The sequence below is a fragment of the Rhipicephalus microplus genome, chromosome 10, assembly GCF_043290135.1.
Source record: "Rhipicephalus microplus isolate Deutch F79 chromosome 10, USDA_Rmic, whole genome shotgun sequence".
Classification (NCBI taxonomy): Eukaryota; Metazoa; Arthropoda; class Arachnida; order Ixodida; family Ixodidae; genus Rhipicephalus; species Rhipicephalus microplus.
This window is the reverse complement of record NC_134709.1, coordinates 1,987,509-2,004,478: the sequence shown is the minus strand read 5'-3', so window position 1 is coordinate 2,004,478 and position 16,970 is coordinate 1,987,509. Positions and strand designations below refer to the sequence as shown.

The following is a 16,970-nucleotide window of genomic DNA, read 5'->3' as shown; positions in this document are numbered from 1 at the left end:
CGTCGCCCAGGGTCTCATAGAATTGACCCAAGAGCCTGTGAAAATCAAACAAATTTCAGTCATGAATACCAGCACTTCATGAAGCAGTGTGTCATCGCTTACTTCGAAAAAATTGGAGACTCGAAAGCCAGCTTCTCACTCACGCAACTCTCTTCCGCTCCTCACGACGGCAAACAGTCTCCGGTTAAGCTTGATGTGAATTGCGCACTGTCGACTTCACAGCAAGAGAGACTTCGCTCGCTCTTGTTTTCATTCAGTGATTGCTTGCTTTGCCACGACGTCCAAAATCAAACAGACACCCGTCGCAAAGCACAGAATCAAAACAGAGCCCAGCGAAAGGCCTATTCGACAACATGCTTATCCAGTTTCCCGCAGAGAACAAGACGCCATCCACGACCAAGTACATCAAATGCTTGCTGACGACATCTTTCAGCCATCTACAAGCCCATGGACATTACCGGTTGTGTTGGTGAAAAAGAAAGACGGAACATTGCGTTTCTGTGGTGATTATCGCAAACTGAACACCGTGTCAAAGAAAGACGTTTATCTACGCAGTGGTTACTCGCAAATTGAGGTCGATGAGCGTGACCGGGAAAAGATCGCCTTCATTACTCCTGACGGGCTCTTCAAATTCAAGGTGCTTCCTTTTGGACTGTGCTCTGCTCCCGCGACTTTTCAACGAATGATGGACACAGTTTTGTCTGGTCTCAAGTGGCAATCGTGTCTTGACTATTTAGATGACGTCGCTTTTTCATTGACTTTCAAGCAGCACCTTCAGCGACTTCGTGCAGTACTTGAGGCGCTACGAACAGCTGGCCTGTCGCTCAAGCTCGAAAAATGCCACTTTGGCTATGAGGAGCTCAAGTTTCTCGGCCGTGTCGTCAACAGTGACTGAATTCGCCCAGACCCGGAGAAAACACTGGCTGTCACTGCCTTCCCAACTCCGACGAACAAACACAGCGTGCGCCATTTTCTGGGCCTTTGTGCGTTTTATCGCCGCTTCGTTCCGAACTTTTCCAAAATAGCAGAACCCTTAAACCAACTCACGAAAGACAACGTTGCTTTTGTGTGGGCCCCGGAACAACACGAAGCTTTTTGCGAGCTACGACGACGCCTTGAGACTCCTCCAATCTTGGGTCATTTCGACGAAAATGCCAACACTGAAGTGCATACAGATGCAAGTAAAGTCGGCCACGGAGCCGTCCTTGTGCAATGGCAGGAAGGTATCGAGCGAGTGATCGCCTACGCTAGTCGTACGTTATCATCGGCTGAAACTAACTATTCCACCACAGAAAAGGAATGCCTAGCTGTCGTATGGGCCATATCCAAGTTCCGACCGTATTTGTATGGGCGACCATTCAAAGTAGTCACGGACCACCATTCCTTGTGCTGGCTTTCTAAAGGTCTCAAAGACCCCTCAGGCCGCCTAGCTCGATGGAGTCTCCGCTCACAAGAATTTGACGTTACGGTGGTTTACAAGTCAGGACGCAAGCACACCGATGCTGACTGCATATCACGGGCACCAGTCGAGTCGATTCCTCCTGACCAAACTGACGACGAAAGTTCCCTCATGGTTGTTACTGCCTCCGACTTGGCTCAAAAACAGTGTGATGACACAGAACTTCGCCCGATCATCGACTATAGAATAATCTTTATTAGTGATTTTGTTATTTTTAATGACGTCACACGGTTTCAGTAAGCACGTGAAATACAAGAGTTTATGGTCCGAAATGCCAGGTTCAACAAAGACAGAAAATTTTTCAATTGATCGACTTACAAAAATAAGATCGAGAATCGTTGCTGACGTATCGTGAATACATGTCGGTTGTTTGACAACTTGCTGCAAGTTATGATAAAGCATGATGTTGCGTAGGTAGTTCACGTGCAAGTTGGATTCGACAAAAAAGGACGAGTTCTTCCAATCAATGCCTGGGAGATTAAAATCATTATAAGCATCACATTGGTACTTTTAAAGGATGCAATATGTTTGCAAAGGTCAGAAAGAAATTGGGCAGGTGAGTTAGGGGCTCGGTACACCACAAACAACAAAAATGATTTACCCCAGCAAGTAAGTTTCAAGGATACAGTTTCTAAGTTATTCGCTTGACGTAAGAGAACAGCAGATATGTTTTCTTTAACCAAAACTGCAACTCCGCCCCCCCCCCCCCCCCTCGAAGACCTATCGCAAGGAAAGGTCTGATAAGATGGAGGGAAAACAACTGTGTCATCAATATCGTCATGCAGCCACGTTTCAGTTAAAACAACTACGTGAGGACTGTAACTCAAGATAAGTGATTAAAGATTCTCAGACTTGTTAACAATGCTTCGAGCATTAATGTTTAGGACACGCAATTCTTTAGGTGCTTAGGGTGCGCATCAGTCATTCCTTGAAATGCCCTGGTCAACTTGAATTTGGATTCTCGAGTTTTTCTGTTCATCCCAAAAGAAAAGCTTATTGCCCACCCGAAGTTTGTCATTAAGGTACCTTTTTTTCCCTGCTCTTTCTCAGCTCTTTCTCAGCTGCTCTTTCTCTGGATCGATATGCTGGAGCCTTTTAATTTATAAGCATTCTTCAATACAAGCCGCTTTTCGTTATAGTCCTGAAAATATACTATGACTGGTCTTTGTTTGCCCGGCCTCCCAAGTCGATGTATTCTACCGCTGGATTTACAATGTATGCCAATCTTTGCAGCGAACGTTTCATCGAGAACTTTACTTTTAAGGACTGATTCCGTTTCATTCGGGTCTTCAGAGATACCGAATACCACCATATGTGATCGCCTGCTCCTATGCTCGAGGTCAGTCAGTTTTGCTTCCAGAGATTTAACAGTTCTTTCGAGGTCATCAACACGAGAAACTTTGTTTTTTAGCTCGGAAAACCTGGCTCCAAGATCAGCCACCAGTCTTTCTATGCTAGCCTGTTATTCCCTAAGCGCCGTTATTTCCTTAGTCAAATTACTTTGCCCTGATAATAATTCCTTGAGTATGGATTCAACAGAGCAGTTACTGCCGCTGGAGGGGCCGGGATTTAACTCAACATCCCCGCACAGCGCGAGCAAGCACACATAAAACAAATTTTTGGCAATAGCGATGCACTGTTGGGGGCACGGCAAGACTACAAGACCGTGATAATCACAATTAATTTTACAATAGTAGTCACTGACCTGCATGAAGCAAAGGAAAGGCTTATAAATCCACATGCTTGTTGATGGTCTGCCGTGCCCACAAAAACTGAAGGCTTGGGGTTGATTCCTTATAAAGCAGCGTGCCGACGTCACGTGATGAACAAGTGGCGCCTCAGGAAGAGAGTCACGTTGTAGCAAAGCGGCGTCATCACAAAGCAACGTAGGCTGCACCAGCGTCACCGAAGAAACCGATGCAATTAGGGGCCACCCTTCATAGTTAGCCAGATATGGCCGGCACAATCCCGTGTAGATAGCTGGATGCAACTGCACAGTAGATGAGGCTAGACCAATGCATACTTGCATGAAGCAAAGGAAAGGCTTATGAATCCACATGCTTGTTGATGGTCTGCCGTGCCCACAAAAACTGAAGGCTTGGGGTTGATTCCTTATAAAGCAGCGTGCCGACGTCACGTGATGAACAAGTGGCGCCTCAGGAAGAGAGTCACGTTGTAGCAAAGCGGCGTCATCGCAAAGCAACGTAGGCTGCACCAGCGTCATCGAAGAAACCGATGCGATTAGGGGCCACCCTTCATAGTTAGCCAGATATGGCCGGCACAATACCGTGTAGATAGCTGGATGCGACTGCACAATAGATGCGGCTAGACCAATTCATACCTGCATGAAGCAAAGGAAAGGCTTATGAATCCACATGCTTGTTGATGGTCTGCCGTGCCCACAATGTTCTCTCAGATGCCGATCTGCTTCTCTCTGCGTGGAGACGCTCCTCCTTTCTCGTCCCGTGCTGGCCATGCTGCGGCTGCGTAGCGGAGAGGCTCCGCTGCGCTACGCAGTGGTTGTTGTCGTCGTGTTTAAAAAGTGTTAGTGCTGGACATTTCCGCACGCAACTTTCTGTTCTCTTGCCAGGAGAATGCTCAAGCGGAAGTAGAAATGCTTTGCAAGCTGCGTGCGACATTGATTGACTCACTGCAAAGCAAACGTGCGCAGAAGTGCATCACCGATTACTTCAATTAATAACAGATGTCCTCCTGTCATTTGTGAACAAATGTAAGTCTTCTGAAACTTCCCCCTCGTGTGTTAGCTCAATGATCATGCACCACTGCATGGAGAGCCCCCCCCCCCCCGTTTATTTAGCTTTCATTAATTCGCACTTATTTTAATTTGAACAAATTTTTGGGCCCCATCGAGCTCAAATTATCGAGATTCGACTGTAGTTCTACGCTTCGTTGTAGACGTCGTTTAGGGAGTCTTGGGCGTGATGTTTTCAAATAATGTTTCCTCTAGGTTGCTCTAGTGGTGAAGGTATTCACCATCATCACTACAGATCCTTCTTATACTTTCTTATATGTGGTTGGTCACTAATGTAATTTAGGCATGTTTGTGTGTTGGTTCTCCGGAAAGCGTCCTCTTTAATTTTCTTTCTTAAATAGATACTGTCTCGTCTATGAAGTAAATTTCATGACATGTAGCCAACCAACTTATATCATGAAACTTTTTGAAAAAGAAACCGAAGAACTAATCCATTTTATAGAATGTAGAGAGAAGGTAAATTGCTGATGAAGGATAAGCACAAAGAAATTCACGCCACAAACATTACCCTTTATAATTCAATAAACATGGCATTAAAATCTGCTACCCCAGTTTATCACCTGGATTGCTAAAGTGAAGTCGTAGGCATATGACAGTTTTAAGTCCAGTCGATATAAATTTGCTTAAGCAATGCCATACATTTTGCCCCACAAACAACGCACTGAATGAATATAATCTCTACAAAGGCTTAACTGAGTTTTGAAGACGTTTGCGCATAAAGGAGTTTTTTTTTTTTTATTAGGCAGGCACAAAAGATGTTAGCCATGATCCCTTGTGGCAGTCAAGCACCTGGACACCAGATAAAGAGCAATGCCAATAGTCCGATCAGTACATTAAACGTGTTTCAAAAAAAATTCTGAATACAACTAAACATAGTCAAGAGCAAAGAAGGTAACTTTTACAGAACGTCTCGAAACAACTCTCAAGCTGAAAGGACATTGTCATAAAACCAGCAGACAAGGGTGGTAATATACTAGTCTGGCCTATAGTTAAATATGAAAACAAAGCTAACAGACAACTCAAGAATATAGTAAGAGCAAACAACACATCATAACAGATTTTCTAGCCAGAGAATTGATCACGTCCTCCAAACACCAGTTCCTCATGCCCAAAAACAAGCAAGTAGGTCGCTTTTACCTTCTTCCGAAATTCATAAGGTTTCTATGACAAACTACTTACTGTGGAAATACCAGACATACCTATAGTGTCTAACGAAAATACGCCTACTGAGTCACTATCAAAATTTTCAAACCATCATTTATCTAACATCCCATTCACCCTACCATCCTTTGTTCAGTACACACTTTCCTCTGAATAATAGATTTCATTAAAGAAACACACACTTTTGGATCAGGCCATTCTGATAACATTAGATGTATGCTCTTGGTATAGGAATATACCTAAAACTGAAAGAATTGAAGTGGTGTCAGTCACTCATAGGAAGAAAGCGCGAACAATGCTGAAGTTTACCTTTCATTAGTTGAATTAGTCCTGACACTTAATTATTAATACTTTGATTCGTCCTTCTACCTACAATATTTAAAGAACCCCAGGTGGTCGAAATTTCCGGAGCCCTGGTGGTATTGGAACGTTGAACCCCACATATCAATCAATACCTACAATGTTTTGGCACTAGACTGGGATGGGAACCCCTTTTGCGCCAACATACAGCAACATTTTTATGGGACGCTTAGAATCGAAGCTGTTGGAATCAAATCCAGTAAAGCCTATGTTTGGGACAGAGATGGTATATTTATTATAAGTGCACTATTCTCCCTATTAACGTCCTGTTCATTTAATTATAAGTGCACTATTCTCCCTATTAACTTCCTGTTCACTTAAAGTTCTGCTAGGGGTTCGGATCCCGGCTGCAGCGGCTGCATTTCCGATGGAGGCGGAAATGTTGTAGGCCCGTGTGCTCAGATTTGGGTGCACGTTAAAGAACCCCAGGCGGTCGAAATTTACGGAGCCCTCCACTACGGCGTCCTCATAATCATATGGTGGCTTTGGGACGTTAAACCCCACATATCAATCAATCAAATCAAAGTTCTGCTAGTAACCATGTCGGCATGCCTGGAACACTCTCACCGCCAAAAACGAGCCCTTAGAATTTGCCTTCTTTCCTTCCTGCTAGGTGCAAAGTATTCTCAAGTTTACAGACTAAACTGGGCTGAGAATGTCAGATGGTTACACTAGGTGTTCCCTCTGGGGCTGTTGAAGATTTGCTTTTATCCACATAAGTAGGAATTTTCATGCGAGTTTTGCAGCTGTATTACTGTAATTACCAGTAAAAATTACTTGCACTAAAAGCATTTGCAATGAAACTCGTTGCAGAACGATGAAAACACGCCATCAATTAGCACTTGTGTTATCTGCAGAGATGACGACAGAACTTGTTTACTGTGCAGGTGTATTGTGCGGAAGGTTTTCTATGATTTTCAAACACAGTGTAATCCAAGTTATCTCTTCTGCAGCGGTTATTCATTTGATCTTGCTTATGCGTTTCAGTCGACCAATGGCCATCTGCAAGGGGCAACTATGGATGATATCCCAGTGACGGAGATCGATCTGTCGGTGCCTCTTCACATACCTGGTGAGGCTTGTACATCATCATAGGCGTAGCTACAAGGGGGCGGGGGGGGGGGGGCAAGGTGGGAGTTGGCCTGTACACTGAAAAAAGTTAATGTGGATGAGTCCCCCCTTTCTTACGTTTTGCTGTCTGGCAGCCAAAACATACACACTTTTTCATCATCTTCCTTGTAACTGGATCGACACCCACGTATGTAGCTTGTACGCGGCATTCTTTTCAATCTTCAGGCACAACGCACACAACACCAAACATACAATGAAAAACGCACAGTGACATGCCATGGTACGCAGCCGCCGTCTGCCTGATGCCTTTGGCGAGTACTCTGCGCCGCCCCGCGGCCTCAACTTGCGCTACACAAAGCTTTCCCATAGAGTTATGTTGCAGCTTCATGACCAGCAATAGTATTGAAGGACTTTGGTGTTGTATCTGTTTTCTGCACCCTTGTTCATTTCTCAGTAAATGAAAACATTTTTCTGGTTCATTCAGGTTCCGTTTAACGAGCATCTGCTGTAATTAATTCAGGCACTTGCTTTAAATTTGGTCGCTAGTACTTTCGCATCAAGTTATTTAGTGCGTTTGTGAACAGTTGATCATAATGCATGTTTCAAAGGGATATGCTAGGCTAGTTTCATAATCTGACTTATGGCATTAACCAGGCACAATAGGGAAGGGTGAGTTCCAGGTTTATTATGAATGCATTCTTTTCTTGGGGATAAGGAGAGAAACACAACCTCGTTGGTAAGACATGAAGTGATGTTTTTATGTGATCGGGATGTCGATAGAGACAGCAGTCAAGAAAAACTCTTGGTTTGGGGAAAGCTGCGTCTAAGAAATGAAAGGAGCTGTGTACAAGCAATTCTAGCTGCACAGTGCTCAACTCGGCTGTCTGTAACGACGAAGCGTCATGCGCGGGCGACATCTGAGCATGCGCGACGCCAGTGATGTACCTGCCTCGCAATACTGATGCCTGTTTATCGCCGCGGATGCAACAACCGCTTTGGCCGTCGAAAGCGCTCTGAGCGATTTCACGAAAAAACAAAAAACAAGAAAGAAAGACAAAGTGAAACCGTTGTCGGTGTGATATATCACGAAGCGAGAATTTTTTTTTTGCTGTTTTATTTCGATTTTGTAATGTTGACAGTGCATCGATGGCCAAAGCGGCCATCGCAGCTACAGAGATAAAGAAGGGTGGAAACTGCAAGGCAGGCACATCTTTGGCGCCGCGCATGCTCAGATGGGGCGCATTTGCAACTGCAGATGTCGCTCGTGCTGTTCCGCGCGCGACACTCGGTTGTTGTAGACAGCCAAGTTGAGCACTGTACATTGCATAGAGCCGACTGTAGAGTGAACACATGTGCAATGAGATTTGTCGAAATTTGTACTGTGGTCAATTATACTGTCTAGAACGATGCAGTGTAATTTGCTCTGTACTACATGAGCTACAGTCGTAAATGTGCGGGGCCAACTACAAACCTGCTTTGCATTTTCAATCCTCGTATATCACTGTAGATGCAACAACTGCGTTTGCCATCAAAAGTGCCTTCAATGATTAAAAACAAATAAAAGAACCATTCGCGGTTTGCATGAGCCGAGAATAAATTCATGATCTGAAAGGCACCAATGTGAGTGATTTGAGTTTTTTTTACAGCGCTTTAGAGTTGACAATGCTTTGACAGCCAAACCAATCATCCTGTTCATGATAGTAAACAAGAATGAAGACTACAAGGCAGGCACATCTTCGGCACCATGCATGCTCAGATATGGCCGGTTTTAAACTGCAGATGGCGCTTGAAATATTTGGAACGGGGTGTTCCATCGTTCTAGACTTGAGAGTTGACCACTGCACAAGCGGCATTGAACTGTCGTAGCCTTATCACCAATGCTTGCATAAGTTCTCAAATAAGCTTGACTAATAAATAAGCTTGACTACTGGCATCCTGTGTGCAGTCGAAGCAGAAGGGGCTCAAACAATCTTGAAGCTTCCCAAGCATTGCAGCGTTATCTGCGTCGAGAGTTGATAACGGCTTTTGTGAGTGAAACACGAATATGCATCAAAATCAGACAAATGTGCGTGCCGGTATTTAGTGCAAAGCGACACAAGGAAGTGAAGGGACGGCAGGACATGCAGTGTGCTCCCTTGTGGTCCTTGGGTTACTCAGCATCAAATATCACTTCTTGGGAATAAGAGGGGCAAAACAGGACTTACTCAAATCAGTGACAAAAAGACTTGTGACAACAAATGAACATAGAGAAGCGCTGGCGGTGTAGATCAACTGCATTGTTTTAGCAGCGAAAATAGTGTTCATGACTGCACTTGGTACTGTAAATAGGCAAGGCACTTGAAAAATGTACCTTCGTGGATGTTATTGGTGTCGTCACTTGGGCAAAAGTACAGCCCCTGGTGTCTTTGTGCCTATCCTGATTGTTTAAAAACATTGGTGGGTCAAGCCATGCACTCTGCTGGAGCATACCTTCATCATCTCTCGCTCTTTTTTTCTTTCCAGGTCTCATTTCATCAGACAAGTATCTCAGTGCAAGTCGCAAAGAGCAAGGCATGACACATGGCAGTGATGGAACCAAGAAGAAGAAGAAAAAGCTCAAGAAAAGTGAGTTATAAACAATATCATCGTTTTTTAATGAAGGCCTCTCCAATGGGCCCGATCTCATCTGAGCTTATTCTATTTTATGCTATGCGATTTCAACACTCTCCTTACTCGCTACCATCTGCCAGCTATGTTCTTCTATCCCTTGGTAATAATTTTGTGACACTCACTGTCCTTTGAGTTACGTGACCTCCCGTTTTTCCGTTTTTCGTCATCTTTGATGGTTCATTTTTTAAGAATGAAGTGCTTAAAAGCTCAAGGCAAAATGTCTAGTGTCCGCAAAAACCCTCCGTGTCATTGCTTATTACCATATTGACTCCCATAATCTTCCCCCTTTTTTTCACGGGAAGCTGAGGAAAAGTTGGGGGGTGTAAAAATCACACGAGGAAAATTTTCCGTGAAGATATACAGAGTGAAAACAAAACAAGGAAACCCTGAAGTGTCTGTAAAACAGGATTCTTATGCTAGCAACTAACCTCAAGCTACTGCTAATAATGACTTAAAAATAAAACCGCAGGTTCAACACAAGGCAAGATTTACTTGAGACACACAAGCTGCAAGGAAAACCCAAAGCTTGCGGGTGAAGCGTTAGCGCTCGTTACTCAGCGAGAGCCCGAAAAAGGTTAGCGTATAACATCAACAGTGAACTAATTGCCATCTAACAAAAAATTGTCTGCAGATACCTTCTGAACAAATAGTTTTGCCATCTCTGTCCCAGTCTTAGGCACACAGAAGGCGCCGCGCGTCGTGGTTTTCAGCTGCCTGTGCTGCTGTCCCCAGTAGTGGAGACAAAACTCAACTTCGGAGTGCCTACTGCCGGCCTCGTTGTTTAGTGCATGATCAATCGCTTTCAACTTGAAAGCAGCCATACACAACGTACACCAACGGGATGCAACTTGAGCAACACGCCACTTTGGCTTGGCTTGGATTGGGCTTCCATGCATTGATAGTAGGCATAATACTCAAGAGATGGCGTCACGCAGTCGCGTGCCATGTGGTAATTGTTGTGGTGTACACGTATCCCGAAGGAGTACGGCCACCAGCGTGGGTCCGGTCTTAGCGAGCCGCAGGGCACGCGTTAACCGTCGCCGTGGGGAGAACACGATACTGCTCAAAGTCGCAACACTTTATTGTTGCAACACCAAACGCAGTACAGCCCGTTGCAAAGGCGCGGCGGGAATGCAAACTGGCTTATCCACGCCATGGGCATAAAAGTACTACACAGGGTGCCACGAGCGCGTCTCCGCGGTAAAGGTGATCCACGGAGACACCAGGACCCAGGCCCGGTTGCTCGAGCGAGGGCAAAGGCGCTCGCGTTGGCTTCGGAGGGACACGGGTCGGCGTAGCCAGGCCAAGCACTAGGACACCGTACCGCCCTCAGCCGTGCGTACGCAGCGGGGCAACAAAAGGTGAGCGTTCGCCTCGGGCGCGAGGCGCCGTCAGCGAAGTCCGACCAGCCCCCGAGCGACGGGAGTCGACGGACGAAAAAGATTGCGTGGCTCACCGTTTGCTGTCCCGGAGAGTATCTGACCGCTCCCGGCGCAGCGCGCGAAAACCTCTCGGGAGTCCCCGCCCGCGGCGCCACAGTCAACATCCGCTTCCGGGTGAGGGAGTTAAACGTCACTCCACTCTCCCACCACGGCAGACAGCAAAGGAGGGCAGACATGTCCGGACATGAGAACGGCAGAAAAGGCGGCAAAGCCCGTGCAAAGGCAGCGGGCTAGCCTCAATTCCCACACTGTATATGCTTCCTATGGGACAAGAGTAGCGCATAGATTCGCCATCTTGCCTGGCTAGCAACTAGCTATGCGGCGAAGTCACCCTCTGTTTTTGCAGGTGGCACCCCTGCAGTGTGCGTGTGTGTTTTTTTTTTTTTTGTCGTGTTGCATATTGATGTACTTGGCTTGTGTCCTTCACGCACTGTTTGCAGTGCTTGAAGGCCGCTTTTTTGCCTGATTGCCAAAAAAGTGCAAAGTAAGAGCTCACTAAATAGCGTGGTAAAAAAAAAGCGTTGTTCTTGCTTAGCGTGTGGGGAAAAGAGCAGAGCGAACATTATCAACTTCTTTTGTCTTGGGGCATTCACATTTTGGAAATTTTCAGAATTTTTTTTCCTGATAACGAGCGGGAAAATTCAGCATTCTCGTTACGCTGGTGAAATGCGACATTCCTTGACCTTGACAGTACATGAAATTACCCGATTAGTCTTGGTGAATACAACTCAACGAAGAGTTATGACATAGGCTTTTGAAGTGCATAAGAGCATAATGGTGCACTCTTTGCACAATTCGCGTTGTGTGACGTACGGTTGTTATTTCACTGTTCTAAAACAAATTATTTCACATGTAAATGCGAATTCTTACCCAATATGCAGCCTACATAAAGTCAGTTGAGTTCAGCTCCAAGTTTTAGCGTAGCTTTGCGGTAGAGTATTGGACTGCCGCTGAAAAAGCTCAAGTTCGATTCTCACTAGCTACATTTTTTTTTTACGTAAGTTTTTCTCTTTTTTTTTTCCATGCGATAGCGATCATGGACACCGGCGGCGGTGAACATTTACGGCGCCGGAATCGGTCCTTGTGATCTCAAAAGCTTACGCTGTAAAATTCAGCGAATTCGACAACCACGCTCTTTACTTACGTCAGTGGCGAATAAATGTATTTTCTTTTCCTAAAAATAGGTAATCAGGCTTCGTTTGAACAGATATGAATCCTCAACAAAGAATGGTGCAGTTTACTTTCAGCATGTACATTATAAACGAAGGAGCACTCAGCAGCTGGTAAAACTCATAGAACATCTTACCATTTTACTCAGTCATTGTAACATTTCGATGGCTGTAATGTTAGAACTGCAGACCTGGCGCGCACATAGAGCTGATCCACAGTCACCTGCACGCATTCATGAACCGCATTCAGAAAAGGCGTGAAGACCAGCCGGATTTGCTTTGAACTTGACTGGCGATGATTCGCGCCAATGCCCCGGCGGCGTCGGAACACACAAAATTGGCCCGAGCGTCAGCTTCTCTGCAATGCATGATTGTTGGTGGCGCCGGCGGCATTGGAAAGCAGTTGTGCTACGCTGATCTCGTAGGGACCATATACAGTTACTCTAGTATGCCATCATGATCAGTGGTTGGAAGGTGCAAACAACACTACGGCTGCAATTTTCGGAGGTGCAATAGTTACTCGCAGAAAAAATATAGTGTTTCGGTTTGGCAATGAAGGGGATGCGAGAATTATGTTAGTACAAAGATTACGCGAGTAAATACGGTAGCTGCACCTACCGACAGAGACATTCCGTGCATCTGCCACGATGAGTTTCCGAGCATGACGCGAGCGGAGTACGAGCGATGAATGGCACGCACTTCTACGGTAGGGGTGCCATAGCCAGCTTTGCATCCTCTTAACCTTTCCTTTCACGCCATGCGCAACAGCGTCGCTGGTGGACTCCTGTTTGCTCAAGATCGTGGACAGTGTACTCGTCGACACGTCAGTCTCTTGCCACTTTGCTTTGCTTTGTTCCCACCTCAACGGCTTTTATCATAGCCACCTTCTGATCTAGCATTATACGTTTTCGCTTCTCGCCTAGCCCATTCATGTTGCTGGAATTACGAGCACAGCATGATCAAGATAAGGCAGAAGTACTAAAAAAAAATATGTGCACGCAAGAACAACGCAGGTAACGTCGGCGAGTGATAACACTTGCAGTGGTTGCAGGCAGGCGTGCCATGGCCATGCTTACTGAGGGGCAGTGGGGAAGTTGGGAGTGGGCTCGCCGGCGCAGAGAGAGAGATATTAGAGTGAAAAGGGTTTTCTTCACTGCAGCCTATTAGGGAGCACTACTCAGTGCCGTGAAGAAAAGGAGAGGAAAAATATAAAGAAAACACAAATTAAAGAAACGAAATGGGCGAGACGTTCGCGGAGTTGTGGAGTCCTCGGCTGTCGGAAGTAGCCAAGCGGCGCACGTGCCATGCCCATGCAACACCTTCTCCTCCAGAAACATCATGTGCTTGGCACGCCTCAGCTCTGCACGCATTGCTGGAGGATGCATGGCGGGAGTTTCGAACTGCTGAAGTTGCCGCGTTGCACACCATCTTGAATTCGCGTTTTGCACTGTTGTGACTTCGGCTTAGAATTTAATTTCCTAACAAGATTTGTTGGTTTATTCGTTATATCCCATAACTGGCAAATTTTACCACGTTAAATTGAGGTTTTGAATACATTGGTTTCTATGGGGACTTTCAGGAGGAATCACGATTTGCTCGTTATATTCATTATTTTGTTATAACCCATCTCGCTATAACAAGGTTTAAATGTATATCAAATAGTCTATAAAAAAAAAGACCCAGACTGTTGTGTGTTAATTGTATCGTTTTCTGCGGAGTTTGACGCTCGTTCTGGGTTGCTCTTTCGAAATTCCCACGCCGACCTTACAGCCACGCCATGTGTGGCCGAGTGAGCCGTCGTCTTCACGCAGCCAGTAGAGAGGATTGAGGAAGCGTTCAGCGGGTCACGTGACCAAGAAGCAGTGCCGCAGTGTAAAGCGATTTTTCTTTCACTTAAGAACACACGATGGGAAAGCCTCAGAAGACATACATTTACTCACAAATCAGATGACATCTGTCATTAATAGAAGTAATCGGTGATGCGTGTCTGTATGCGCTTGCCTTGCGGCAAGTCAATCAATTTCACACACACTTTTCAAGGCATAGTAGCGTGCGGCTAAGTGCAGCACCAACACTCTGGAGGACAGCAACGACTGCGTCTCCGCTGCTACCCTCTGCGCCGAGAAAGAAGCGTCTACACGTCGAGAGAAGCAGATCGGCATTAGAGAAGGAGCCACTCTCCGCGACAGCTTTCTTTTTTTTCTCTCTCTCTCTCTCTCCGCGCGCGGCATTGAAAGGAGAAGGTTCTCTTCGTGCAGAGACGGAAAAAGAAGCGTGGCACAGGCGCATTGGAGATCGGCATTCGAGAAAAAACAAACAATTTGGCACAGTATTTTCTTTCCTTTTTTTCTTTTCTTTCTTCGCGGGCAGCGTTGAGCGGTGCCGTCGTGGGATTCGGCATGGTGCTGAGAGAATTTAGCATTTTCGGGGCGCAGTATGTTCGAATTAATCATCGCAAGTGCTTGCACGTTAAAATTACAGGGCGTTTTCGCCCATTGGAATACACAGAGCTTTGATGGGACCACAGCGTAAGTTTGAATTAACCGGAAGTTCAAATTAAGGGGAGACGCTCCTCGAAAGCACTTTTTTTTTGTTATTCAACTTAGAGCTTCAGAAATTGGACCACTGATGCAGTTTTTCCTCCTGATTCCAAATCTGTAATCAGTTTTTACATAAGTGCAATAGTTTGGGAGTTGTGTTTCAAGTAATGGTGAAACTTGATAAGTTTTCCGGGAACTTTCGCGCATACTAAATGTTCATGCAGAGAGTTGTTCAATGGCTCCTTTTGCTCCCTATTAGCCATAGAGTGCCGATATCTAGCTAGAAATTGTGCTCCAACTTTGAAACTATGAAAAAAACATCTGTGTAGCAAACTACCCTTTTTTTTCCACTCGACCACCATTAAATTTATTAATAGATATTTACAGCTGATAGGTTGTGCTGATTCAAGTAGATATCGGCACCCTACGCACTCTCCTCAATGTGTGTGCCAAATTTCGTCGTCGTATGACCATTCTAAGTGCCCGAAACACTTCCCGCAAAAAATGCAAATTGGCCAAAATTGCGAAATGAGAAAAACGCGTTTGAAAGTTTGAAAGTCTGTATTTACAAAAATGAAAAACGCAGTAGCACGAAACTTGTGCTGAACACATACACACATGTCCAGAGGGAATATCAGTTGTCTAAAACTCTCCAGCACCGTAGGTTTTCCCTTCCCGGCTGGTGCGGCAGGACTCTTCCACCCGGGCCCTCTTGGCTGCACTGCGACGGTGTGCCCTCGCCTCAGCGGTCTGACGCACATTCATCTTGTGCATGCGCATGCTGTCTCGGCGGTCGCTGAGGGTAACCAGGGCCTCCGAAGGAAGCACCCCAAGCTCTTCCAGCACCTTTTCAAAGCTCGCGTGGCCCCGGTTGAACCACAGGACTGCAATGGCTGTGGCTGTTTCCACAGCAGTCCGGGAAGCAAACCGGGTCTTTGGACACAGCAGCCATATTTTGCTGTTCAGGGACTCGGCCGCGTTCTGTGTCTTGCCGTGGAGGCACCGGGCAAGCAGCTTCGCATCTGTGAGACGCTTGTAGATTGGGAGGACTGCCAAACCCTGGGCCTTGGTCAGGAGGGGGGTGTGGCACGGTGCAGGCTGGCCCTGCGCCTCAGCACGTCGGTGCTTGCACCACGAGTCTGGGCCTGCAGGACAGAACTTGTGACTTCCAGCACCGTCTGTTGAGCACGAGTGCAAACATGAGGCCCATATGGCAGTGTACATCTTGTGGACATTTCCCCGATTGTTCACAATGGCCACCTGAAAGTAAGTTTGAAGCTTCTGGATGGTGGTCTCCTTCAGCTTCTCCCCTCGTGGAAGTGGCGTTGGCAGCTTCCGCAGGCCGGTGCCCAGACGTTTCGCCACGTGGTTGGTGCACTCCTCTTTTTCAATTGGAGTGTCAGGGTACACGTTGGCATCACAGACCCCGTTGTAGGCCTTGCTGTCTCCATCGCTTAGGAAGATGGTGAACCGCAGGGGTGTCTCATAGTCCACAGTCCTCTGCCAAATGCGCACTGCAGCTTCGGCCTCCATGGCATGCGAAGAACAGTCGCAATTCTTCTCACAAACGGGATGATGAAACGCCTGCCATGTTTCTTCATCGCCTCCCATGTCGTTATGCAAACTGCACGCCAGGCAGAAGTTGGAAAGCACTTCATAGTCCAGGCACAAACCAGTGTCCAAGGACACTACAGTTCCCACACCATTGTGGCTTTTGTGGCCTCTTTTTTGCCATGTGCCGTCAAACATGACTGGCACGTCACTGTTACCAGCCACCTCTTTGGTGACGCTGCGTGCCCTTTGCATGTTTTCACAGACAGCCTTCACTGCCGCACTGTGAATCTTTTTGCCGATAGCATGGAAGGTCTTATGGTGCATAGGGTTTGGCAATCCAACTACTGCACAAAATCGTGAAAGTTGCTCATGCCCGATACCGACGGCACGCGCTGCAAGCACCACTTCCAGGTTCACGGCAAAGGCGTCACGCGAACTCCCGCTGTCGTAGCTTCTGCTTGCACCGCGGCCGCCATCTGACGCGACCCGCTTCGACGAGTACGCGGACGAAAGGATGCTCTCCGAGCACTCCGCATTCTCGCAGTGTAGCTCCAGAAACGCCGAAAGGCCTTTCCGCTTTTTATTCGGTGCCCGAACTGCGAGTTTACTCTCGTGACAAACGGGGCATGCCGCGCCTGCGACGACGGCCGTCAATGCACCCAACTCGCACAGCACTACGCTTTCGGCACGATCGGCATTCGGCCTGACGTCGTTTTCGAATAACGCGATCTTTTTCTGCGATGCACTCACAAAATTCACTGCAGCGTTGATCTCGTCGTCGCAGTTGCCATG

At 46.5% G+C, this 16,970-nt stretch overlaps 1 protein-coding gene across 1 annotated transcript in view; it reads left to right on the top strand.

Moving 5' to 3' along the window:
- The window catches only part of g (adaptor-related protein complex 3, delta 1 subunit-like garnet), a 330,226-nt gene that overhangs the window by 170,157 nt on the left and 143,099 nt on the right, over positions 1-16,970 (top strand). Inside the window, exons 21-22 of the mRNA XM_075875995.1 lie at positions 6,741-6,825; positions 9,327-9,428. Coding sequence (XP_075732110.1) covers positions 6,741-6,825; positions 9,327-9,428 — 187 coding nt within the window. The remainder of the gene's footprint in view (positions 1-6,740; positions 6,826-9,326; positions 9,429-16,970) is intronic.